General features: G+C 43.5%; 1 protein-coding gene across 2 annotated transcripts in view; it reads right to left on the bottom strand.

The window, feature by feature from the left end:
* Positions 1-27,507, bottom strand: part of DDX47 (DEAD-box helicase 47) — a 502,328-nt gene that overhangs the window by 242,916 nt on the left and 231,905 nt on the right. Inside the window, exon 8 of one of the 2 annotated variants that reach the window (XM_040359586.1) lies at positions 10,915-11,061. The exons of the other annotated variant lie outside the window; for it this stretch is intronic. Coding sequence (XP_040215520.1) covers positions 10,915-11,061 — 147 coding nt within the window. The remainder of the gene's footprint in view (positions 1-10,914; positions 11,062-27,507) is intronic. 2 annotated transcript variants of the gene reach the window in all.

Genomic DNA, 27,507 nt, shown 5'->3' with positions numbered 1-27,507 from the left:
CGCTTCAACGGAACGCTAAAGCAAATGTTGAAGTCGTTCACGGGGGCGTACAAGGATTGGGAGCGATTCCTGCCACACCTTCTCTTTGCCTACCGAGAGGTGCCGCAGGAATTGACCGGATTCTCACCCTTCGAACTTCTCTATGGGAGGCGGGTGAGGGGGCCCTTAGATCTCATCAAGGATCACTGGGAGGGGCAAACAGAAATTGAGGGGACCCCGGTTGTACCTTATGTTCTGGAGCTGAGGGACCGCATGGAGGAATTAGCCCAGACAGTGCGAGAGAACCTCCAGGCGGCCCAACAGCGCCAGAAGGTATGGTATGACCGACGGGCTAGGCACCGGAGCTTTCAGATAGGCCAAAAGGTCATGGTATTAAGGCCGGTCCGAACAGACAAGCTTCAGGCCGCCTGGCAGGGCCCCTATAAAGTTATAGGACAGATAAGCGACACTACCTACACGATAGCCAGCTGCGAGGATGAAGATGTGAAACGAACCTTTCACATCAACATGCTCAAGGCCTATCAGGAAAGGGCAGAGGAGGTAGCCGCTATCTGTGCACCAGCAGGAGAAGACACAGAGACCCTACCCCTTCCCGACCTATTGGGCAGTAACGAAGGGATGACCCAGATAGAGAAAGTCCAGTTAGGTGAACAGCTGGAGCCACAAGAGCGGGCTCAAGCTGGCCGCCTACTAGAAATAAAACAGGCCACATTCTCTCAGGAGCCTGGATACACACTCCTAACCGTACACAAGGTGGAGACTCCAGGACAGACACCCCTGAGACAGTCTCCTTACCGTATCCCCGAAGTAGTCCGGGAAGGGATGCGGAAGGAAATAGATGAGATGCTTCGGCTAGGCGTAATCGAACCCTCAGAAAGTCCTTGGGCCTCGCCGGTAGTCTTACTGCCAAAGAAGGATGGGACAACCCGCTTCTGTGTAGATTAACGGCGCCTCAACGACAAGACAGTTACGGACGCCTATCCGACGCCACGGATGGACAAGCTGCTTGACCGTATCTCTGCAGGGAAGTATCTGACCACAATAGACCTATGCAAGGGATATTGGCAGATTCCCCTAGCAGAAGATGCCAGACTCAAGTCGGCCTTCATCACCCCGTTCGGCCTATACCAATTCCGGGTTATGCCGTTCGGGATGAAGAACGCCCAGGCCACCTTCCAACGGATGGTTGATCAGTTACTTGGGGGTCTCCAGAGCTTCGCATTCGCTTACCTGGATGACATCGCCATCTACAGCGATACATGGGAAGCGCACCTAGAGCACGTAGGGGTAGTATTGGATAGGATCAAGGGGGCCGGGCTGACCCTGAAACCCGACAAATGTCATTTGGGTATGGCGGAGGTACAATATTTGGGCCACCGAGTAGGATGTGGTAAGCAACGGCCGGAGCCGGCTAAGATCGAGGCCGTTGCCAATTGGCCCACTCCCCACACCAAGACACAAGTCATGGCTTTCTTGGGCACAGCCGGCTATTACAGACGCTTTGTACCCGACTATAGCGCCCTGGCCAAACCCCTGACCGACTTGACCAAAAAGAAGCTACCCGACAAGTCCTGTGGTCCCCGGAATGCGAGGTGGCTTTCCAAGCACTAAAGACTGCTCTGGTTAATGCTCCGGTGTTGGTTACCCCAGATCCTAACAAAAGATTTATTGTCCACACAGATGCTTCAATGTTTGGACTGGGGGCAGTACTAAGCCAGATCGGGGAGGATGGAGGAGAGCACCCGGTGGCATACCTGAGTTGGAAGCTGTTGCCAAGGGAGGTCAGTTAGGCCACCATTGAAAAAGAGTGTTTGGCCTTGGTATGGGCACTCAAAAAACTCACCTTACCTTTATGGCCGGGCTTTCGCTCTCATCATCGATCAAAACCCCTTGGTGTGGTTTAACCGGGTTTCAGGAGACAACGCCCGTTTGCTACGCTGGAGCTTGGCCTTACAGCCCTATGACTTTACGATTCATTATCGCCCAGGCAAGAAAAACGGGAATGCCGATGGATTGTCACGCCAAACGGAGTTAACCTCGGACTAAAAGCTCTGAACCCGTCAACCCTACTGGACCAGGAAAGGTCCAACCGAGTTGCCGGAGCAGGGAGAAAAAGGGGGGCCATTGTGAAGGACTCTTATGCAATTTCCTATGCTTCAGTCTAATTCTCTCCCTGCCAGTTTAAGGTCTGTGTGTTGTGTGAAGAAGACCTGTGTTTACCCTTAAGAGATGTGTATTGTATCGTCAGGCTAAATGATTAGATAAGTGTCTCATGTTAATTATTCTGATTGCTTCATTGTGGTAATTACCTCTTCTATATGTGGGGCCAAGCTGTCTAGATAACGTATTCTGTTACAACTAGTGATTAACTTCACTGATTTCATTATCTAAATAAATGTGTCTTCAGGGTCGGCGCCAAAGTGTCTACCTATGATCTGTATGGAAGCCCCCAGTGTGTGAAAAGGGGGTGGAGATTTCATTGTTCTTTGATTGAGGATTAGCTTGTAAACTGTATATAACTAACAGTATGCTGCCGTTAAAGTGTGTCTTGTTCCAGCATTAAGCTTTGGCTCATGTATGGATTATTCTGTGATTTTCTTTTATGGGAAGAAGGGACTGCTTGACGGGGATATCATTCTACTACCGTCACAGGGGGTGCTTTAAAAAAAAATGTTTTTCTTAATATTATTAAATGATGTTTTTTAGAAGAAAAAAAAAATGTGATCACTTATTGCTGTCACAACATCCCTTGTGACATCCCTTGTGACAGTAATAGGTGGTGACAGGTATCGTTTATGGACAGATCTGGGATCTAAAAGACCCCCAATTCCTCCTTTGCACTTCAAAGTTTTCAGATGAGTGAAACAGCTATTCTGAATACTGGATATTTTTTTTAATCAGGCGCCATTGGCGTGATGTGACGTCGCTTCCGTGTTTAGTCAGGAGATGGTACAAAGCCGTTTACCGCTTCGTTCCAGTGTGTAGCTAGGCACCGGAGGAGGCAAATTGTGGTCTCCTGGTGGGACGGCTTTTAGCCGCATCGGTTGTTATCACCGGAAAGCTGATCGCGTGCTCTAAACGGTACCGGTATAACCCCCGAAATCTGAGGACACATATCAACGTACGCTCAGCGGCAAGGGGTTAAACAACACTTTTTTTAAATAAATAATCGGAACTACACTATGCAAGTTAGTTTTTCTCCGGCTTTAGGAGGACATCAGGAGCGAATATGCTGGGAAGGCAGTAACATAGTATAGCTACAAGATCTGGCCATTGGACCGGGAACCCAGGAGTCTGAGCGGAGGAGAAGCAACCTGACATAGAGCGAACCAACACACTCACTGTCGCCTACCACCCCTGCAGGGGTATCTGGTGAGTGGGATATCAAAAGGGGAGCACAAAAGTCACCTTGATCTGTACACTTTAGGATAAAGTCAAGCCATGGCGGGCTTGAGGTTTCCCAGTCATGAGTCCCATGATTTCATCAAGAGTGAGTCCATCCTCTTGTCCATGGGGTGTGAAAGCGCCCCCATGTCCTCAAAGGCCAGGTCAGTGTGCCTGGAGACCTGTGAAAAGGCTGCGTCTAGTTTAGATTTATGCCTGTGACAGAACCCACTGTCACTGTGTGTTTTGGAAGGGACTGTGGGCGGGCCTGTTACCCACAGATTATGGCCCAGGAGATACTGGAGACCCAGGACAAGCTGGCATTGAGATAATGTAATGCTACATGCCTTCTCCCCCCCCTTGTTGCTTTGTCTAATTGTCTTGGTTCATTGCACATAAACAATGGTCTGGACTGGAGACGTCTCTCTGCAGGGGATGTGTATTGAGAGGCTGCCTGCTTACCATAATCTCATTATGTTTATCTGTAGCCTGTTTCAATGTACAAATGTTCAGTTCCCGTTGGTTGTTCCTTGTCCCCCTCCCCTCTTTGACAAGGCTCCCATTTGTTGTTCCCTGTCCCCCTCCCCTCTTTGACAAGGCTAAGGGGAGTGTCCCTAACTGTGTGTAAAACTGTATGTCTTGAATTTAATAAAGAGTTTTAGGCTCTGCATGTTTAACCCTCAACACTTGTGTGGATTGTCTCGTGATTGAGGGGTAAAGGGCTGGTTATGGCGAATCTGCAGGTTGCGGGTGCGTTTGGAGGACAGGAGACACAGGTCTGGCGGATGTGCCCACCTGGGGTATCTGAGATCCGTCACAATGCCATACTAGCGCCTCCTCTTCTCCAAAGAAAAACCTGCGTTTCAGAGTTCTTGAAAAGAAAGGTTTCCTTTCAGTGTCTTGCCATTCCCCTTTGATGGCATCGCCCAAGACGTCATGGACCGGAAACACTATTTTTGTGCTCCCCTAGGCCCCTGTACATCTGGTCATGGAGCAAAAACTTCTTCCTTTCCTCCTGGATTCCCAGAGTGGTATGCATAGCTCCTAAGAGCTACTCCACTTCCTCCAGAAAAAGTTTGTAGCGAAAGGCTCTTATGAATTCCCCATCCACTTCATCTCCCTCTGACTCTCCTTGGGAATCTGAAGAAACACTGTCTGGTTCCTCCTCAATTTCCTCTCTGGAGCCCCCTGGATTCTTTCTGCTCACGGAGGGAGCATCTGTTAAACTTGGTGCAATGCTCCGCTGTGCTGGTGGAGGGCTAGAAAAAGGTGTCTTAAAAAGACTGGAAGATGCTAGAAAACTCCTTGACGGACGCTGCTAGGTATGTACATTTGTCCACTGTCTGTTCCCGCACTAACCCCTCGATGCACTCCCTACAGAGGCATTTGGTCCAAGATTCCCCCATCATGGCTCTGCATGAAGGACATTTTTTCTTGGAATTGTGGGGCGACTTGACTTCATCCATGGACTTCATCCAACACCCTTGGAGCTTCCAGGACAGGGTAAGGGAACACCACCCCAGGGTTCCTTTTACCTTTGAGTGGCTAGTGCTGGATTTTCCAGAAGAAGTTTGTGAAGCCTCCGCTTCCAACATTTCCCGCCGTGAATTGGTGGTCTCCTTTGCCTCCGTGCGCTGTCCCACAGCAGAAAAGAGGCCGCACCAGCCAGACACACGCCCTGCTTTCAAACCCTGTGGCCGTAACCGGAAGCCGCGGGTCAGACGGAAGCACTGATGTCACCCACCATCTGGCCCAGCTCTCGAAGCTCCATCGCTGGCTGCACAGTGCAGGGCGGCCTCTGTGTACTTCCACCCACGCCACCTCTGGGCAGAAAAAAAGCAGACACCTCCAGCTTACTACTTCCCCAAGAGAAGCTGAAGGTGCGCAAAATGCGGTCATCCAGGTACTTCCCAGGCTCACTAGCCTCTCAGAATGCAGGATAGAAGAGAGGGAGAGAGAGACCCTGGTTCCCCCCCCCATCAGGAAACAATTGACCTTAGCCTCCCCGGCTGTTCAGCTCCTGGCCCCTTAGCAGTGTCTCCCCGCCTGAGGAAACACCAGAACTGAAGGGCCCGGCGGGATGGGAAGACTTAAATCTTGAAGTGTAAGGCAGTGTTTCTGGAGATGGGAGGAGCCAAGGTTTCTCTAGGGTGCTGTCCTGAAAGACGAACAGGGGAAAGATACGTCTTTCTCTCAGTCAAACTGTATGGAGAGCCATTCCTCTTGCTAGCTTGCAATATACCCCCACCATTTTGTATTGCGGTCCTTACAGAAGGGTATGCATTCATGGCTCGTTATTCTTCGGTACAGGCCATCTGGCTGGGTGACTTTAATAATACTATGGCCCCTAGACCAGACAGAAACAGAATGGGAACATCGCCCTCAGGGAACGCACACAAAACCAGATCTCTAGATTGACGACTACCTTTAATTTGCTTGATATGTGGCGTCATAAATACCCACTTGCCCTAGCTTACTCATGTTTCTCCTCTACACTTTATCCTGCATAGATTTCATTATTATTTCCGTATACTCGCTCCACGTCTGGAGGGGGCAGACTTATGTCCCAGACTCTTGTCAGATCACAGTCCCTACTGGATCACCCTCTTCATCCCAAATTGCTAAACCACCCTGTTCCTGGCACCTGAACCCATTCTGGTCATCACTGCTGCCGGAGAATGATGTGCTTGTGAATATTTGGAAACTTTATTTTACAGAAAACGATCAGTCTGCCTCCCCATTTTGTGGTGTTGGAATCCTTTAAGTTACATGATTTGCCACATTAATAGATTAAAGGCTAGCTCTGCTGCCGTAATGTATAGGGCGATGGCAGAGTTATCCTTCTCTGAACAGGCATACGCACGTGATCCAACACCAGTACTCGCTGCTTCACTTAAAATGCAAACCAGAGTGGTGGACCAGCAGGATGCAGGTAAACAACAATCAGAGGTATCAGGGAACGCTGTAGACTGGACAGCACCGAGTCAAGGAAGTAAGGCAGTTTAAATAGCCTATTAGCGCCATGTCATCATTGGACACTTGCGCGCCGGCATTTCGTGTGGCACTAGTGTGCAAGCCTCCACAGGTGTGCGCGCGCCGAAATGCACCCTTGCAGCCCTTCTCAGTGGGACATGCAATACAGGGAACGACCATAGTCGCCATCTTGGTTGCTGGCATGCCCTTCCTGACAGCATATTTGGTACATAGCGAAGACAGACCGCCGGTTGTAATATCACTACATGGGAGACGATAGTGAACTTATTACTGGCCCCCCTAGGGTAACAGCTAAATTTAGAGATCTCTTTGTGGAATTATACATGTCCACAACCACAGGCAAGGGAGATTTGATGAATCTCTTCCTAGAGGGAATCACCTTCCCACGACACACAGATGACCAAATAGCAATGCTAGAAGCCCCCCTTACAAAAAATGAAATTACTGAGGCACTGGCTGACTTTGCCCGATCCAAATCCCCTGGCTCCGATGGCCTACCCATCAAGTTATATCTACAGTATGGTGAACTACTTACTCCTACATTGCTAATGCTTTATAACTATGTTTTCGAAAACTTTGAGCTACCTTCCTCTATAAAAAGGGGCGATTATCGTTCTAATACCGAAGTCAGGAAAGGACCCGAAACAGAAAAACCATAGTTTAACTCTATCATTTATGTCATAACAAGTAACATGCATTATGCCCCAGTGAATACGATTACAATGCAACACTGCAGAAATGTAATAGGAATACAGCCAGCATAGTTTTACAAGTTAGCTGTGTACAGCTCCAGACACATACTGTACATGCAAACATAGCTGACCCACAAAAGACAATGAATTCCTCAATGTCAATAAAGTAGCCAGCTGTTCTTACCCACCAGGTCTTTGAACTGTGGTGGAGGAAGCTAGGGGCCAATCCTCCAAAAAGGAGTTGGTGCGCATATTGGAATCATTTCTATATTCGGTTATATGCCACCATCTCCCTCAAGATGTAATCTGCTGTTGAGGTGTTCATTGCAAATAGGTATGTGGACTCATGTTTGCAGAGTTCAAAAAACATAATAGGATAATTATTTCTTAGAAAAGTGCTGCCAAACTGATGTAAAATTAAGTAGCACATTTTGTCCCTTGACTGACCAATCTAACATCCTCAAATATCTGTGCATTAGGGAACACAAACAGAAGGGGTACTAATTAGGTAGCCCTGGGTCAGACTTTAGAGGCGCAGTAAACAATGGAGGAACTAGAAAAAATTACAATGTTTATTGAAAAAATACATGATATAAGAAGAGCATTAGAAGACAAGTTAAAAGAAAATATATTTTTCCCGTCTTCTCCAACTTTGATCATCTCACTCCTGTTTCTAACGTGTGAGGATTCTTGGTATATATGAGCTAGTAGCTAGCCCCCATAACCATCTGTCAGAGTACTGGAGCTAGCCCCCTTTTTTGGATGAAACCCTTGTTTTTTGGAAATTTATGAACATCTCCTGCAAGATAGTGAGACCTGTTCTCTTTCTTGCCATCTTTGAACCTTGAATGTGTCTTGATGAAGCTTAATGGCGAAATGCGTTGACACACAAGGGCTCACTATATATCATGTATCATAATATATATGTTTTTTAACTTGTCTTCTAATGCTCTTCTTATACCATGTTTTTTTTTCAATAAACATTCTAATTTTTTCTAATTTCTCCATAGTTAACTACGCCTCTAAAGTCCGACCCAGGGCTACCCCATTGGTACCCCTTCTCTTTGTGTTCCCTTTATTAACAAATGTGGCTATGTTAGCGCATCTCTCCTCATTTTTCATATCTGTGCATTATTTCCTTAAAGGTGCTAATAAATCTATTATCACCGACAGGGAAAAAATCATAGGCATTGGTTATATAAGTTAGTAAAACATGGCCCTGTTTGGGAGAAAATCAACATCATCTTAAGCTGATCATACATTATACAATTTTGATATTCAATTTCCTTTCAATTTAACTTCAACTATGTAATGTAAGAGCCTGCCTTGCATACAAATTGAAAGTGTTTAGGTTTCACATATTAAATAGTTTTGGTAAATCAAAAGGAAAATTATACAAGAAAATTGTAATGTATGGCCAGCCTTAATCTGTGTTAAAATTTCACAGGTGCAATAGAGCACATGTTATTTTGTGCGTTTCCGTGCATCGCATTTCGGCAGCCCATTAATTTCAATGGTCTTCTTCTATGCATGAGAAAAGTGCCTGACCCATTTTAAAAATTGTGCTGCACCAAAAACGATGTTTCAAATGTTGCAAATTTGTAAGATGCGTGGGGGTTCCATTCAGAGTTAATGTCATCACTGCATGTTTGCAAATGGGCAGCACTGTTTTGTGCAATGCAGGAAAGTGTGCAATTTTGTGAACATTCCTGCAAATCACAGGGGTAAACAAAACCTTACTCCACAATCCCCTCTACCAGTTGTTGGTTTCTTTTCAGAAAGCAACTCGGGGCTAACCCTATTTTACCCTCATGTAAGGTATAATAAACGTATGCGTTCCCTCAGTCGAAGAAACAGACAGGCCCCCATTTCATAAGGTTATATAATGAATGCTCAGAGGTAAATATGATAGATTACTTTTTTATTCATCTCTGATGGGTGTCCAGGGACAGGAACCAAATCTAACAACTGTACTTAACTTGTCCTTTGTTGCTATTGTCCTTGATGTTGGCTGTGTTTCTACTTCCTGATGATTCTTTTCTAAATTGTGTTTTTTTTATTCTTTCCCCCGTCTTTGTCAGGCTGTCTTTCTTGTGGTTGTTTAACCCCTTCCATACATGTCTTTCTTGTGGTTGTTTAACCCCTTCCATGCAGGGCATTTTCACCCCCTTCCTGCCCAGACCAATTTTTAGTTTTCAGCGCTGTTGCACTTTGAATGACAATTGCATGGTCATGCAACACTGTACCCAAACTAAATCTTTATGTTTTTTTCCCCCCACAAATAGAGCTTTCGTTTGGTGGTATTTGATCATCTCTGCGGTTTTTATTTTCTGCGCTATAAACAAAAGAACAGCGACAATTTAAAAAAAAAATAACACAATATTTTTTACTTTTTTATTTAATAAATATCACAATTTAAAAAAAAAAAAACATTTATTTTCCTCAGTTTAGGCCGATACGTATTCTACATATTTTTGGTAAAAAAAATAAAAAAAAAAATCGCAATAATCGTATATTGATTGGTTTGCGCAAAAGTTATAGCGTCTACAAAATAGGTGATAGATTTATGGCATTTTTATTTTATAATTTTTTTTTACTAGTATTGGCGGCGATTTGCGATTTTTCACTGTGACCGTGACATTGCGGCGAACACATCGGACACTTTTGACACGTTTTTGGGACCATTCACATTTATACAGCGATTAATGCTATAAATATGCATTGATTACTGTGTAAATGTGACTGGAAGGGAAGGGGTTAACCACTAGGGGCGCTGAAGGGGTTAATATGTTCCCTAAGGTGTGTTCTAACTGTAGGGGGGAGGGGACTCTCAAGGGGAGGAGACCGATGTGTGTTCCTCTGTACTGGGAACACACATTGGTCTCCTCACCGCTGACAGGAGGTGTATCTGTGTGTTTACACACACAGATCCACACTTCTGCCGTGATTACCGGCAATCACGGGTGCCCGGCGGCAATGGCGGCCGCCAGGCACCATAGATCGCCGGAAACACAGGACGTCATATGACGTCCACCCGGATCGGCAAGGGGTTCCTGCCGCCGTCATTTCCCTATGGCGCGGTATGGAAGCGGTTAAAAAAACAAACAAAAAAAAACATGTCAGTTTACTTTGGTAATTACCTTTACTGTCACTTCATGTTATCTTCCTTTGGGATAGTCCGACTACTCCCCCCTTAAAAGTAAATTTTCTTTTCAGCCTCCTCTTGCCAAGGAAAGTCTGAATATTTCTCCCTTATCCCAATCTTCCAAGTCACTAAAATTGTTTAGTCACTAGAGTACCTTCCCATCTTCTTTTCCTAAAAAAATCATTGTATCTTTCAAAACTTTAATTTTCCTTAAATTGGTCTAATGCTTTTGCTCTTTTTGGCTTTGTCCATTTTTTTTTTTTTTCTTTATAATAGTTTTCAGGTTACAGGTTGGCATCCATGAACTGGAGGAGGATTTGGTGAACACTTTGTTTTACTCAGGTGTACATTAGGTTTAAGCCCAGCATGTTTTTAACAATTTTTGACTACTGAACAACCCATTGGTTTCACGATACAATCCTTGCAATGTAAGAATAAGAAACACACACTATTATGCTACCATTTGGACCACATTCAAACACCACTTGCGTAGGAGTTTTGGTAGATGCTAAACCTGGATCCCAGCATTGCATAACCACAGTGCACTGCTAACTACTAAACCACAAAACCACCAAGTACACAATTATATATTATTCAATTCCACGATTAACAGCAGTAACCCTGGATAGTTAGATAACATATTTGTACACCGCTTCTTTAGCCACAAATAGAAGCAATATATCTTCAGAAATCAATTACCTGACTCATTTGTCCATGAAGAGGGATGGCAGTAAAACCAAGATTTCGCAATAATGAGGACACTCTCTGAGTGTTGTTACATGTGCTGCAGAATATCATGAAAGAGTTTCCAGCCAACTCATTTAAAATGTACACTAAATAACTGTCCTGGAAGAGAAAAAAAAAGAAAAAAAAAACCTTACACAATGAGAACAATTTTCTTTCTTTTTTTATAATTACTTCTTTTCTTTATTTTCCAAATTGCATCACATACAATAAACAAATAACAATAACAAAAAAAAAAAAAGTACAAAAGATATCTCCGTACATATTTAAATAAAAATACTTTCATACATTACATTATCCCCCCCATGGGCACCATCGGCCTCCCCCTCCCTCTCCTCCAATCCCCCCGTCCCACCTACAAGAGGCGGGGAGGGACACCAGGGAGAGAGAGAAAGAGGAGGGGAAAGGAGAGACGAGACCCCCCCCCTCCTCCCTCGTGACCCCCTAGACCCCATCACCTTATGACCTCCCTACGGCACAAAAAGGAGGAGCTCAATACCACCCTAATAAAAAAAAAAAAAAACGAACGAATAAAAAAAGAAACAAAGGGATTTTGTGCAGGGCTTAATAGTCCTTAATTTCGTGACTTTAGTGAAAAAAAAAAAATTATTTGTTTCGTGCCTCATTGACTCCCCATCACCTTATCTCCCCCCCCCCCCCCTACCATGCGAAGGGGAGAAGTTTCATAACCACCTCAAATAAAAAAAAATAAAAAACAATATTGGGTGTGTCCTTCTCCTTTTCCTTATTAGTGGTCTTTCTTTTGTGACTATAACCTTTCTTTAAAACCCCTGTTCCCATTCTTATGACTCCCAAATAAAATTCCTTAAGGGGAGCCTCTATACTTATCCTCCTATGTTGACTTAATTGATTAATTATTTCCTCCTCTTTAGTGATCCAAATTAGAAACAATTTTCTTTCTAACTTGAAGTGGTTGTAAACCTCACACATGAAATCTGAACAAAGCACATATTTATATAGTGTTTACTTGCCTGTCTCCAAAGCACTAAGTGACATTTTTCTCTGTTGTCCAGTTTCTCTGTTATCTGCATTTGTCACTTCTGACAAATTTTCCTGACACCAAGAGCTACAGCCAATTGACAGCCTCAGCTCTGCCCCTTCTTTCCAATCAGCTCAAGGGTACTTCTACACTGGGGCAGGGGTCCATTAGTGGCAAAGCATTGCTAGTTTTAGTGACCGAAGAAAGGGTTGAAAGGGCCCGTGTTGCAGCGCTTTTCAGGCGATTTGAAAGTGCTGCCCATTAATTTCAATGGGCAGGGACAGTGTAGGAGCACTGTATACAGCGCTCCCACACTGCACCAAAGATGTTACTTGCAGGACTTTTTTTTCCCATCCCGCAAGTGCACTGCCCCAGTGTGAAAGCACTCAGGCTTTCACACTGGGGAGGCATGAGGGGCGCTTTTCAGGCACTATTTTTAGCGCTTAAATGCCTGAAAAGTGTCTCAGTTTGAAAGGGGTCTAAAAGCTCTTGTACAGTGTATAACTGCAGCTCTCCACCCCCTGATTCGTGAGTCTGACAAATGCTTTTCATCCATGAGTTTTACAAAGATGTACAGAACAAATGGCTGCAAATACACAGGTACAGCTTTATGTGGGAGAATTTGTTCCACTGGGTATAGATACGGGTGTGAAACCACTTTACAGGACCCAAGAATCACATGCACGACATGAGCCATATAATCTATCACAGTGTGTATAGGAAATATATTTTACCATGAAACACCAAAATACAAACAAGAAACCTTCAGAAATTGTAGGTAAAAGCAAGGAAAAATGTAAATTTTAACTATATATTCTTTAAAAAGCAGCCACAGGAGAGTAGCGCAGTGGAGGGAGGAGTCTGGTGATGGCGCTAGGAAGGTGCTCGCTGTGAGCTCCAGGATCCCAGCCCCCTAATGTACGGGTCTTGAAATCCCTACATGCCTGCTCCTTGTTACTGTGAGATTGCTACTAGCTTTTAGTCCGTCCCCCCCCCCCAAGTTCGTGTTGTGTGCGGCGGTATCTGGCTTTGTCTGGAGGATCGAGGCGGTTCTGGAGGAGAGGAGAGGACCGGCTCGTCTGCGGCTTGAGACCGGTGGTGAGCGGGGGGGGGGGGGGGGGGTCGTGACAGGCGGGAAGCGTGCTGAGGACCACGGCACCTCGCCGAGAGTGGCCGAGGACATCCGGAAGCAGCCGAAGGCGGCCGGGACCTGAACCCAGGGAAGCCGAAGTTGCCCCGCCAAGATCAGCCAACGGCAGCCAAGCCTTGGTACGAGGGGGGGGGGGAGAGGAGGTGGGGAAGACAGTGGAGAGTGGGTGGGATACGAAAATTGCCTCTGCCCCCTCCTGTATTGGAATTAATACTGGTCCCTTGTGGGGAGACTGTACTGAGGTGCCCCTTTCTCTTTTTTCTGGGGCTGAAAAGAAAAAATAACTTTGTGTTAACAAAGTAATTATTCTTTTGTCTTTGGCCCCTATGGTTTATGGAGAACCCCCCCCCCCCCAAAATACTGAAGTGGGATAATAGTGGTGCCATTCCTAAGTCTAAATTGAACCTCTCCAGTAGACTGTCAGTCTCCTGATTGCCGGGGTTTTTTTTTTTTTTGCAATTATAGGAGATTGTCTGTTTGGGGCCTGGCTACAGCGAAAAAACAATCACCCTGCTCCTTTATTCTTTCCTCCCCCCCCCTTTTTTTTGGGGGGGGGTATTGTTAAATTCGGACTGATAAGACATCTAGGTCTGTTGCCAAAAGGGAACGCTGGAGTGGAGAGCCTGGTCACACTTCCTTTTTTTTCCGATACGGTTTCTGATAATTTGTGATGAGAACTGGATCCAAGGTCACTAAACAAGTCTTATTATATACTGTGGAACTGAAGATCAAAAGGGACAGGTAAGGGGAGATAGGAAAAGGAAGAAAGTGATGAGCATCTCCCCTCGTACATCGGCCCAGAAATTCTGTTTGAAAATCTTTGTATTGTCCTTTTCTTTCTCTCCAACTTTGTTAGACATAAATGAATTGAACTGACTTAAAAAAGTGTTCTATTGGAGAGAGACTGTCACTTGATACAACAAAGGAGGGGCCCTTTTTTTTTTACTGCTACAGAAATACTGCATTTTGAGGGACTTGATGAGACACAGCAAGAATACTATGTGGATCGTATAACTATAAAAATTGGAATAAAGGAAAATAACCATAAGTAGAATATCAATACCAAGGACTAATCCCTCCCCCCCCCCTTTTTTTTGTGTGATTATAGGCAGTATGAGGGGAAGATCAGGAAGAGGAGGAGCTGTGGTGAAGTCACCCCGTTTAAGTCTAAGTCCTGGCCCCATGACCAAGTATGTGACAGTAGGACTAAGTGGAAATAACCAGATTTCTGAAACAACAGAATACTAAAGGGTGGCAAAATGAAGTAAAGGAGAAAAAAGAGAACAAGGCTCAGAATAAAACAGCCCTAGAAATAAGTCCAAATATAGACTCTCGGGAAGAAATAGAGGTTGAAATAGAAGGGGAGATAGAAAAAGATAAGGAACAACATAGAAAAGGTCAACTCCCAACTAAATGTGATATGGAAAATATGTTTGCACTTCTGGAGAAATCATTGAAGAGTCTAGAAAGCTCGCTAAAAAAAGAAATAGCTATAATACATAATGATGTGGGACATTTACTTACAAGAGTGGAAAAGGTGGAAAATAAAGTTGACACCCATACAACTACAATAAAGGAGCTAAAAGGAGAAATACGATCTCTAAGAACAGAACAGCGAGAACAAGCATATAGAATTGAAGAACAAGAAAATAAGAACAGGAGAAAGAACCCGCGAATAAGAGGACTCCCTGAAAACTCCCAGAGAGAAGATCTGGTAGAAATATTGGGGAAAATATTTAACCCACTATTGGGAAACTTAGAAACACATGCTATAAAAATAGGAGTCTATAGATTAAGGAGACCCATAGGAATCCCAGCAGAAAGTCCACGGGACATAATAGTAAGGTTCGAGAAACTAGAGGAAAAAAATCAAGTATGGAGAAATATCAAGGGGAAGCCACCATTAAAGTATGAAGAAAAACTATTACAAATCTTCCCGGATCTATCGCAAGACACTTTAAGAAGAAGATGGACGCTAAAACCTTCGTTGAAAACCTTACAAGAACATGAGATTCAATATAATTGGGGGTTCCCTGCATGTCTGATTGGCAAGAAAAATGGACATACCATTTTGGTTCGTGGAAGAAGTACAGGAGTTCTGTGGAAAATTGGAAATCCCAGTGCCAGAGGCTTTAAGGGGAAGAAATTTGAGACAAGAAGAGGAAACGCAGGATGAGGAACCGTGGCACTTGGTCTCCAGGAGGAAGACATAATGGGGGAAAAGTAAAAGTGTTTTTTTTTTTTCAAGAGGAGCAATGGGGGCGGGAGGTAGGGAGAATAGAATAGAAACAGATATTAAATGAATAAAGGGGGCTGGAAGACCTGGACTTCTGGAGAGCTCTTGAGCCATCTCCTTATATACAAAGGAGCTAGGCAATAGCGCCAGACAGTACGCCACCTCGGTGTAAATTAGCAGGTAGGCCAGGAAAGGTCATAAAAACCTGCTGAAAGACCATGGGTCTAGACCATCTGAAGAGCGCAAGGGAAATGGGGAGGACTGGGGGGAGGGTATAGGGGGGAATAATGGGGAGGGAGAAAAATGGTTTGTCCAAAAGAGAAGAAAAAAGAGAATTTCCAGTCGATCTGCCATCTCCAGAGGTGGTAGGAGGGAGAGACCCCTGATGCAAAACGGGGCCTGGGGTCTCTCCATCCTTGCATAAAGGGAGGAAAGGAAGAAAAAGGATTCAATAAAATTTATAACGTATAATGTCAGAGGGTTAAACTCTCCACAGAAGCGACATATGGTGCTACGGGAAATAGAAAGTGTCTTGGAATGCAGAAGTGTTCCTCCTTGAAAGCTGTTACACAGTGGGGGGTCTTCTTCCCTGTCTTAAAGCTCCAGACGGCTCCATTGTTCTGTGTCTGGCTATTGTGTACATTGATTGCCCCCTGAGGCTTCTGTCTTATTACACATAACAGTCCCTCCATTCAAGCTATCGGACCAATCCCTGCTGACTCATTTTCAAGTCCTCATTTGCATGGCTAAGGAGGACTACGTGTACTTTACAATTGACCAATAGGAAAGCGATTGTTGGGGGCGGGATGTTCCAAATTCTGTTTAAAAGTGTGTTGTGTACTTACAATAAAGGTCTTCCTGTTTGAACTTACATACAGCCTGCCTGGTGTTTGTTCTAATGGATTACGAACGGCACATAGCTGTAGTTCAGATCCCGGAGCCTTGGATGACCGAACCATCAGACGTTGCGATCTGCAAGCTGACTCACTAGTAGCAGAGGAGTGTCTGGAGAGCGGAAGCGAGCAAGGGTCTCCTTGCAGAAAGAATGGGTGCAGAAATAATATTCTTACAAGAGACCCACCTGGCATTGGATGCCAACATTAAATTATGTTCTAAGAAACTCCCTACATGGTATTATGGAGACTCCCCTACAAAAAGGGTGAAAGGGGTGGCGATAGGTTTTGGAAATAACATTGGCTTTGTGATTGAGGATAGAAAGGTGGATCCTGAAGGCAGATTTCTGTTCCTGAACGGAACTATATCAGGCATAAAATATACCTTGGCAAATGTATACTGTACTAATAAGAATCCTAAAAAATACTTTCTAGAGATCTTAAAGACAATGAAGTTAAAATTAAAAAGGGAAGCGCCGGGGAGAGGAGCATGGAGAATAAACGAAGATATAATTGAAGATCAAGAAGTAGAGAACATTATAAAAATAGAAATTGACCAATATTTCCTGACCAAAAATACATCGGAAGTAAGCTCAGCAACAATCTGGGAAGCACACAAGGCCATTATTAGGGGCCAATTGATAACTATTGGGTCTAGGAAAAAGAAAGAGAAACCAATATGCAAAAAATCTTAAAAGAAATACATGACCTGGAACAAAGACATAAAATAAATGTGGAAAAGGAAACCCAACGAGCTTTAATACTAAAAAGGGAAATATTGAAAGATCTTATGGAACAGGAAACAAGAAAGGAGTTTAATAGACCTAGAAAAGACAGATACAAAGGAGGAAATAAGCCTGGAAAATACCTTGCAAAAATGTTAGGGCGTAATAAGTCATTAAAACTATATTTAAAGAACGGAAGGAGAAATGGTGAACAAAACCGTAGATATCGCTACTGCATTTCAAACATACTATAGTGCATTATACGCAATCAGAAAAGAAGATATACACAAGGAGAAGAGGCAAGAAAAAATACAAGAATATTTAAAGAATGCGAAATTGCCAAAAATACAGGAAGAATGCCTGACAGCCTTGGAAGCAGTAATTACGCAGGAGGAAATTATAAGAGCATTGAAAGAAACACCTACAGGTAAAAGTCCTGGACCATATGGGTTCACCATCAAATACTATAAAAAAATTTCAGAGCCAGTTGATCCCGAGATTATGTGACTACTTTAACAAAATAGGGGAAGAAGAGGAAATACGATGCAAATCTTTAAAGGCCCATATCACTATAGTAACAAAACCTGGAAAAGACAAGACATTATGTTCTAGCTATAGGCCTATAGCACTACTAAATGCTGATACAAAACTATATGCAAAAATTCTAGCCACCCAACTAAAGAACCTAATGCCAGACTGGGTTGAACTGCATCAGACGGGGTTTATACACCGGAAGAGAAGGGAGAGACAATAGTCTAAAAACTATATTACTACTGCAGAAAAACGAGAGTGGAAAGTCCCCAGTCTTACTCCTGTCAATAGACGCTGAGAAAGCATTTGACAGGGTACATCTGGGAATGGGACCTAAGATTAGACATTGGATACAAAACCCGTACAGTAGACAAACGGCAATGGTTAAGGTTAACGGCAAGATGTCAGCGCCCTTTGAAATGCACAATGGGACTAGACAAGGGTGCCCGCTCTCGTCACTTCTATATGTATTAACGCTTAAACCTTTACTGGCATCTTTGCGAAAAAAACTAAATATAGAAGGGGCGAGAATAGGCGAAGAACAACATAAGGTAGCGGCTTACGCCGACGATATCTTAATGTACATAAATAACCCAAGGGTGACCTTGCCAAACATAGCTAAGGAAATAAAAAAGTACGGAGAACTTTCGAACTTCAAAATAAATCCTATAAAAACAGAAATTTAGAATATAGGGGTGGAGAAAAAAAAAAACGTATCCTGCAAAAACAATATCCATTTACGCGGGTGAGAGGAGAGTTGACGTATCTTGGGGTTAAATCAGGGGTCGACAAATCCCGGGCGCCAGGTCGCCATGGCGACTAGAAATAGGGTCCTGGCGACTTGGCTTGGAAGGGGGGGCAAAAAAAAAAAAAAAAAAATTTTTTTTTTTTTTGTGAGCTGGCACCATCTGGTGGTGAGCCGTTGGTATTACAAGTTATTACCACCAGATGTGTAAGCTGGCGCCATCTGGTGGTGGCCGTTGGTATTACAAGTTAAACAGCAATTCTAATGTAATTTTTCACTATTTTCACTGCCATCTTCTTCCCTCTAATTAGAACCCCCAAACATTATATATATTTTTTATCCTAACACCCTAGAGAATAAAATGGCGATCGTTGCAATACTTTCTGTCATGCTGTATTTGCGCAGCGGTCTTGCAAGCGCACTTTTTTGGGGGGAAAATTACACTTTTTTTAATTAAAAAATAAGACAACAGTAAAATTATCCCCATTTTCTTTAATATTATGAAAGATAATTTTACGCCGAGTAAATTGATACCCAACATGTCACACTTCAAAATTACGTCCGCTCGTGGAATGGCGTCAAACTTTTACCCTTTAAAATCTCCATAGGCGACGTTTAAAAAACTCTACAGGTTGCATGTTTTGAGTTAGAGGAGGTCTAGGGCTAGAATTATTGCTCTCGCTCTACCAATCGCGGCGATACCTTACATGTGTGGTTTGAACACCGTTTACATGTGCGGTCGCTGCTCACGTATGTGTTCGCTTCTGCGCGCAAGCTCGTCGCGACGGGGCGCGTTTTCTGGCTCCTAACTTTTTTAGCTGGCTCCTAGATTCCAAGCAAATTTGTCAACCCCTGGGTTAAATTGACACCTACACTAGATGGCCTGTATCTTGCCAACTATATCCCCCTGCTAAATGAGATAAAATCAGACCTAAAAAAGAACATAAGACCACTTTCATGGCTAGGAAGGATAAACTCTTTTAAGATTGCTACCCTCCCAAAAATAACATATAAATTCCAGATGTTACCCATAGACATTCCACAGTTTTTTTAAGACCATTAAAACAATGTTGATAAAATATATATGGAAAAACAAAAAAACGAGAGTAAACTTTGCAACATTAACAAGAGGAAAAAAACACGGAGGATTAGCAGCACCGGATATAGTTAGATATTACAAGGCCGCGATCATTGCACAAATGATAGAATGGGGAAATAAACACAGAGAGAATGAAAAAAAAATGGATCCGAATGGAAATTATTATAAGTAAAACAGCACTTCACAAAAATGTATGGATACCACGAAAGTATAGAGTGTTGGACGTAGACACGCACGGACTAACAAAGAATGTTTTCAAAGTATGGGATTTAATACACAGACAGAATAAATGGACTTATAATTCACCCTTAATTTTACTCACGGAAACAAACTTTTTTATACCGGGGAAAGGGACCCGGTTGAGGGAAAAAATGGGGACTGCACAAATAAAGGACATCACAGAACAGGGAAAGATAAAAACACTCTTGGGAGATAAAAGAAAAAAACAGGTGGGATATCAACGAATGGGAATATCTACAACTAAAACATCTGATAAAATCAATACCCACACCCATAAGAGATAAAAAGAAATTAACTGCACTAGAAAAACTATGCTCTATGCAAACCCCAGTAAAGCATGTGATATCAAGAGTATATCAAATTCTGACAGAGTCAGAGCTACAAGGAAAACCATACTTCATAGAGAAATGGGAAAAAGAAATAAACAAGAAATTTGAGGATCAACAAGTTGAAAAAATAGCAGCATCCGTACATAACACCGCAACTGATATGAATACAATTGAACTACAAATGCATTTCGAGATGGCATAGGACACCCAAAGTGATTCATAAATATAATAAAGACAAAACCCCATTGTGTTGGAGAGAATGTGGACAGATTGGAACAACTACACATATATGGTGGAACTGTCCAAAGATAAAGGAATACTGGCAGGAAATTCGGGAATATGTGGAAGTAATAACTGGAGAAAAGATATCTAATAGTATACAAGCTTGTGTGTTCCATGAATCAAACATAAGATATAGGAAAACATTAATCCCACCATTAATAAATGCCGCAAAAGGATTGATACCCAAAAATTGGCTAAGTATAAAAAAAAACAGATATAAAAGAATGGTTTGAAAGAGTGGAAAACTACAACAAAATGGAATATCTATGTAGTTGTGACGTGGGCCAACTTAATAAACATATTAAAAAATGGAGACAGTGGAAAGACTTTAACCACCTCCAAACCGCTGTACGACTATATACGGCCTCACTTTAAAGATGGATATCTCGGTAACGGCAGCAGCTGCTGCCACAACCGAGGTATCCATCTTTAGTGTGAGCCGTTCTGTTAACGATAACGGCGGTCTCCGCGGCGGATTCGTTGCGAGATCGGCGGCGGGAGAGGGCCCCCCCCGGAGCCGTCGGTAGCGGCGGAGGAGATCGCGTGTGCTCGGCTGCTGACTGGGGAAGCGAGTGAGGGAAAAATCGCCCCCACCCGTCCCCATAGCTCTGCTGGGCGGAAGTGACGTCAAAACGTCAGTCCCGCCCAGCATCCTAAAGAAACTTTTTTTTGTCATTTGAAAAAATGAGTTTAAATTTTTTATTTTTTTTTTGCATTTTAGTCTAAATGAGATGTGAGGTCTTTTTGACCCCAGATGTCATATTTAAGAGGACCTGTAATACTTTTTTCTATTACAAGGGATGTTTACATTCCTTGTAATAGGAATAAAAGTGATCATTTTTTTTTTCAGTGTAAAAAATAATAAAATAAAAAAAAAAAAATAAGAAAAAAAAAATGTAAAGCGCCCCGTCCCGACGAGCTCGCGCGCAGAAGCGAACGCATACGTGAGTAGCGCCTGCATATGAAAACAACATTCAAACCACACAAGTGAGGTATCGCCGTGATTGTTAGAGCGAGAGCAATAATTATAGCCCTAGACCTTCTCTGTAACTCAAAAAAATGCAACCTATAGAATTTTTTAAACGTCGCCTATCGAGATTTTTAAGAGTAAAAGTTTGACGCCATGCCACGAGCGGGCGCAATTTGTAAGCGTGACATGTTGGGTATCATTTTACTCGGCGTGACATTATCTTTCACAATATATAAAAAAATTGGGCCAAATGTATTGCTGTCTTATTTTTTAATTTAAAAAAAGTGAATTTTTTCAAAAAAAAAGTGCGCTTGTAGGACCGCTGCGCAAATATGGTGTGACAAAAAGTATTGCAATGATCGCCATTTTATTCTCTAGGGTATTAGAAAAATATATATATAATGTTTGTGGGTTTTAAGTAATTTTCGAGCAAAAAAAAATGTTTTAGTCTTCTTGTAAACACCAAATCTGAAAAACACCCAAAGTAGAGAAGTGGTTAAATCACCGGAGGAATATGTGTAAAAAATAGAGGAATAAAGAGGAAGGAACAAACCATTAGAGGACAGGGGGGGAGGGGAGTGGAGAGAGGGTTTTGTCTATAATTAAATCTGATACGTAAACTAATAATAATAAAGGGAAAGGGGGAAAAAAAGAAGAAAAGGGGAAAAGAAAGGAGAAGGGGGGGGGGAGAAAGAAAAAGGAGGGGAAAAAAACGAAGGAGGCAAAAGATAAATATATAAAATAGTATATGGAAAACCACAAATGATGCGAAACCGAAGAAGAGATGATATTTATGAATAAATGAAATCATGAGCAAGTCTGTTGCTGTGGTCGAGTCTGACGTGGTAAAAAAAAAAAAAAATTAACTATATAGTGATATAAATAATAAAACAAATATTGAACACTGTCCTCTTAAGAGAATCTACAGGCTATCAGATCACATCACATAAGATAAAAGGTACAATCAGCAATCTTAGCACTTTGTCGACACAGGCTTTTGCAGGCAAAGAACATGCAAACAATATTTTAAATTCACAAATAATCTTAGGGATAGATTTTTGTTTACAGGGTAGGGGTGCAACGGATCAAAAAACTCACGGTTCGGATCGTTCCTCGGATCAGGAGTCACGGATCGGATCATTTTTCGGATCGGCAAAAAAAAAAAAAATCTCCCCCACTGTAATATCCACATGTCCCCCCCCCCTCCCCACCAACTATAGTACCCCCCTAAGTGCAGACACCCCCCCCCTCCTCTCAGTACAGTGACCCCCTCCTCAGTACAGTGATCCCCCCTCTGTACAGTGATCCCCCCCCCTCTGTACAGTGATCCCCCCCCCCTCTGTACAGTGACCCCCCCTCCTCAGCAGTGATCCCCCCTCAGTACAGTGACCCCCCCTCCTCAGTACAGTGACCCCCCCTCCTCAGTACAGTGACCCCCCCTCAGTACAGTGACCCCCCCTCAGTACAGTGACCCCCCCTCCTCAGTACAGTGACCCCCCCTCCTCAGTACAGTGACCCCCCCTCCTCCGTACAGTGACCCCCCCTCCTCAGTACAGTGACCCCCCCTCCTCAGTACAGTGACCCCTCCTCAGTACAGTGACCCCTCCTCAGTACAGTGACCCCTCCTCAGTACAGTGACCCCTCCTCAGTACAGTGACCCCCCCTCAGCTAGTACCGACAGGCACTCCCCGAGCGGTGTGTCCGAGTGCGGGCTCCTCCTCTGTGGGTGTAAACAGAGGAGGGCCGCCGCTGGGTGTACCAAGATGGCCGCGGCTCCGGAGCTAGGCCGAAGCCGCGCCCTTTCCTAATGTTACGGCGGCGGCTCCGGAGGTAGGCCGAAGCCGCGGCCATAACATTAGGAAAGGCTGCGGCTTCGGCCTAGCTCCGGAGCCGCCGCCGTAACATTAGGAAAGGCCGCGGCTTCGGCCTAGCTCCGGAGCCGTGGCAATCCGCGGATCACAGTGTGATCCGATCCAAAGGTGGTGACCCGTTCAGTAAAAAAGGAAAGAAAGATTAGGTAGGCAGAAAGTGACCTCAGATGAGGTCATGAAAAAAAGGGGTTACTATGGGCCACACTTGGTGATCTGAATCCTTATGAATATAAACTCATTGATTGGAGTATCAAAAGTTTTATTTTCAATTTTAAATCGTCTTCAAAAGGATAGATACAAAATACGCAGTAAAGTCTAATAAAACATGGTATTAATCAAGGGATATCTAACCATGAACACACGCAACATACAAGACATACAATGGACAACATAAAGTCACAACACTGTCCGGACTAGCAGGGGTCAGTCATTGGTTGTCGGCACTATGGTAATCATATAATTTATTGGGTACTGGATGGGGAATATAGTGTGAAAATATAGTCAGGGACAAGTGGTGTCACCTGACATCCAGACCATTGAATCCAATAAGTGCACTCACCAATGGCTGAGCCCTGGGGGGGGGGGGAGAGGAGGATAAAGAAATTTTGGAAATTGTAGCTGCAGCAATACGTTAATAAATTGAGTTCATCAATTGGTATTGTATTGACTTCCCATCCTTTGTTAATGGTAGACAGATGGCACCTGATGTTGATCAATGGAGCCTATACAGAGTTCAATCCCTCAAATTGTATCTATGGGCAATCAGTTGGAGAGTAGATCACGGGTATCTTGAGGTGGATCCCATTAATGTTCCCACAGGCCCTAGTATGTAGACTTGGTAATTGGCTGGAATGCAGTGACTGCTGTGTACTGCGTGATGGTGACTGTCAAAGCAGTAAATATCTGGAATGTACAGATATGTCCGTCTCACTGTTATGATGTTAATGCAAGATAATGCAAATTGTAACACAACATGCCGTCTGTATGGTTACAGAAACAATCAATTCCATCCAAGTTAGGATTGTGTTTCATTGAAGTCAAAATACAGTGTTTTGGAAGTTGGTAGTGACTTCAGCATAATACAGTGATCAGATGGTAATATAAATATAGCGCAGTACAGAGTTCAGCACACAGGACCATCTGTATAATTCCGGTGGCAAATGCACTTTTATCCTATTCAGGATTATGTATTAAGGTACAGACCTTTAGTTGATATCAGTTCCGCTCAGTATAGTGATCAGGGTAGCGAGGAGCCAAGTAAAAAAAATCTTGCGAAGGCTCACCCCTTGTAGTATCCCGTTCATACAGGGTTCCCTGTGAGGTATCGGATGGGATTCGTACTATGTCCGAATCGCGGACATGGTTGCTGTAGCCTAATACAATTCCTCCGTGTCGGTCTCTCTCTCACGCCTGCAAAGTCACGTGACCAGCGTCGGATGGTGACGTCGACGTGTTTCGCCGTAGCCAATGGCGTAGCTTCTTCCTGGACGTAGTTTGGTATCAGCTGATGGGTGTTTTTATACACAAACCTCAGCTGGTGCTATCACCGATGCCTAGTGAATTGATGCTGGGCCAATGCATGTAGCGACGGGCGTTGCCGCGGTCATGGAGATTGATTACTTGTGTTTTTTATATATATTTGTTTTCTTCATGGGGTATGGCAAATTGGAGCAATTATTGTTCATGTATTCATAAGTTAATAATACAAAAGAAAAGATAATAGCAAGGAAAAGAACAACAGAGGAAAGTGAATGGGTGTTTGGACACAACAGTAAACAAACATATTCTGATGTAACCATTTTCTTACTGGTGGTGAAGTTGCTAATCAATTCAAATCGGTAAATGCTGTTATTTTAATCCTGATGCCAGGATAGGTTCGAGATAAGAAAATAGGAGCGAGGAAAAAATAATAAATAAAGAGAAGGGAAGAAGGAGGAATATTATTAAAGGGGAATGCGCAGATTTTGATATTTGCATATATTTTTTTGCAATTTGCGCATTGAAAATCAGACTATACAGTAATGGGGTGTATAGTTATAAGACATTACAGAAAGGGTAAAAAATTATTATTATTGTAAGGTGAGAGCAAGTAAGGATTGACAATAGAGATAATTAGGACCAAGTTGGATATATATAGTGTGTATCTAAACCACATTGGAACATTCCTAAGTCCCCATTCACACCTAGGCGTTTTGTCGCCTGTAGTGTGACGCCGCTGCCGCCAGAGGGCTGGAAACACATTGCCCTCTATGGAGATGGTTCACATCTCCACGCCGGACGCCTGCCGCCTGAAAAGAGGTCCCGGACCTTTTTTTCAGGCGGCTTTCGGTGTTCCGGGACCATCTCCATAGAGGGGCACATCCTAGGGGCACATCTGGGCGGACAATCGCGGTACAAAACGCCGCTATTTGCCGCCGCAATTCGCGGGACAAAACGCCGCGATTTTGTCCGCCTAGATGTGAATGGAGCCTTAGGGTTCAAAAAGATTCGTAGGTTCAGTTCAGTGTTCAAACCAGGGCTGTGGAGTCGGAGTCGAGGAGTCGGAGGAAATTTTGGGTACCTGGAGTCGGAGTCGGCAAACAATGCACCGACTCTGACTCCGACTCCTACTAAATTTAGATTGGAATAAAAAAAAAAAAAAAAGCAAGTTTAAATGTCCCAATTCACAAAAAGTTATAATTAATGACTTCTCTACTGTAAGAATAAAGACCAATGCATGCAGTGCCTCACGTAACCGCAAAACGAACACGTTAAGTGACCGTGAAGAAGCATGCTTTTCATGTGCTTCACTATATGGCACGCAACGCACAATTAGGAGCTGCAATACTTATACTTTCCATAGTGTTGTGTTCTGCTTTTACAGGGAACGCATGTTAGGCCCCGTACACACCATAGAATCCATCCGCTGAAAAATCCCAGCAGATGGGTTTCAGCGGATAGATCCTATGGTGTGTACACGCCAGCGGATCTGTTTCCGCGGATATTTCTCCCCTGGGATGGATTCCAGCAGATCGAATATTTGCTGACATGCCAAGCAAATCCATCTGCTGAAATCCATCCCAACGCATGGATCCGCTGGTCTGTATAGACTCACCGGATCCATCCGTCCGAAGGGATCCCCCGCATGCGTTGTAATGATTCGACGCATGCGTGGAATTCCTTATATGACAGCGTCGCGCACGTCGCCGCGGCGACGGCGCGACACTTCATCGCCAGAGGATTTCGGCGCGGATTTCAATGCGATGGTGTGTACACTCCATCGCATAGAAATCCGCGGAAATCCTCAAGAGAATTTATCCGTGGAAACGGTCCGCTGGACCGTTTTCGCGGATATTTTTTTCGTGGATAAATTCTCTCGTGTGTATGGGGCCTTAGAGAACCAGCAAGTGTCCAAATAAAAAAATTCCAACAGGAGTTTTATAAAGCACTAAAAGAAGTTGAAAAGTATGATCGCTCATCAAAACTTACTGTTGAAGAAGCCATCCTTGTTTATCCAGAGATCGTTAGTGATGTGGCCAGAATAGTTACTGCAATGCCACCCACCCAAGTCAGTGTCGAAAGATTATTTTCAGCCCTAAAAATAATAAAGTCTGACTTAAGAGCCTCTATGAAAGAGGATCTGGCAGAGGCAATTCTCTTCCTTAGAACTCTACATTGAATTGATTTGCATTTGCTAAGCCTATAACTACATTTCAAGATTAATATAAACCATTTCTAGGTTTTACAGAATTTTGTTTTTGGTTCATTATAGATAAGCTTTGTTTTTGTTCTAAAACAACCAAATAATGTGGTTTGTATTTTTGAACTGGTAAAGATCCTGTTCCTGATGTTTATGCCTGCTGCTACTACCCAGCCACTTGATTGATTAATAAAAAAAAAATTAATAAAACTTTGTTTTCATTGTGTTTGTCTTTTGCTTAAACTGTGCAATACAGTAGACTGTTGGCTTCCCAGCCAGTAGTCCTGTGGTAGGTTGCGTTTCTTTCCCTCAAGGAATGTATAAAATACATTTGCATATTAATACAGAGGAGTTGGAATCGGGGAGTCGGAAGTACATAAAACTGAGGAGTCGGAACATTTATCTACCGACTCCACAGCCCTGGTTCAAACCAACATGGACTAGGGACTTAAGACGGTATACCCACATTTTTTCTTTCTGCTGGAGTATACGCTCAAAGTCACCTCGCCTGCTTGGTAACTTAAGAGCATAAATTCCTTTTACTGTCATTCCCTTGGAGCTTCTGTTGTGATGTTCCGCAAAGGGTTTAGCAAGGGGTTTTTCAGGATTTTGTAATTTCTCATTGATTTCTCTTAGATGTTCACCAATACGGACTTTGAGGGGACGTTTGGTTTTGCCGACGTATATTTTAGGACATGGGCAGGTGATTAAGTAAATCACCCGGGTTGTTGAACAATTGATCAGGTCCCTGATCTCAAAAACACCCTGTCCATGTGCATCCTGGAAAGTGGCTGTACG

Source organism: Rana temporaria, chromosome 7 (assembly GCF_905171775.1).
Source record: "Rana temporaria chromosome 7, aRanTem1.1, whole genome shotgun sequence".
Classification (NCBI taxonomy): domain Eukaryota; kingdom Metazoa; phylum Chordata; class Amphibia; order Anura; family Ranidae; genus Rana; species Rana temporaria.
Note: the sequence above shows the minus strand (reverse complement) of the source record. Positions and strands in the feature narration are given on the sequence as shown.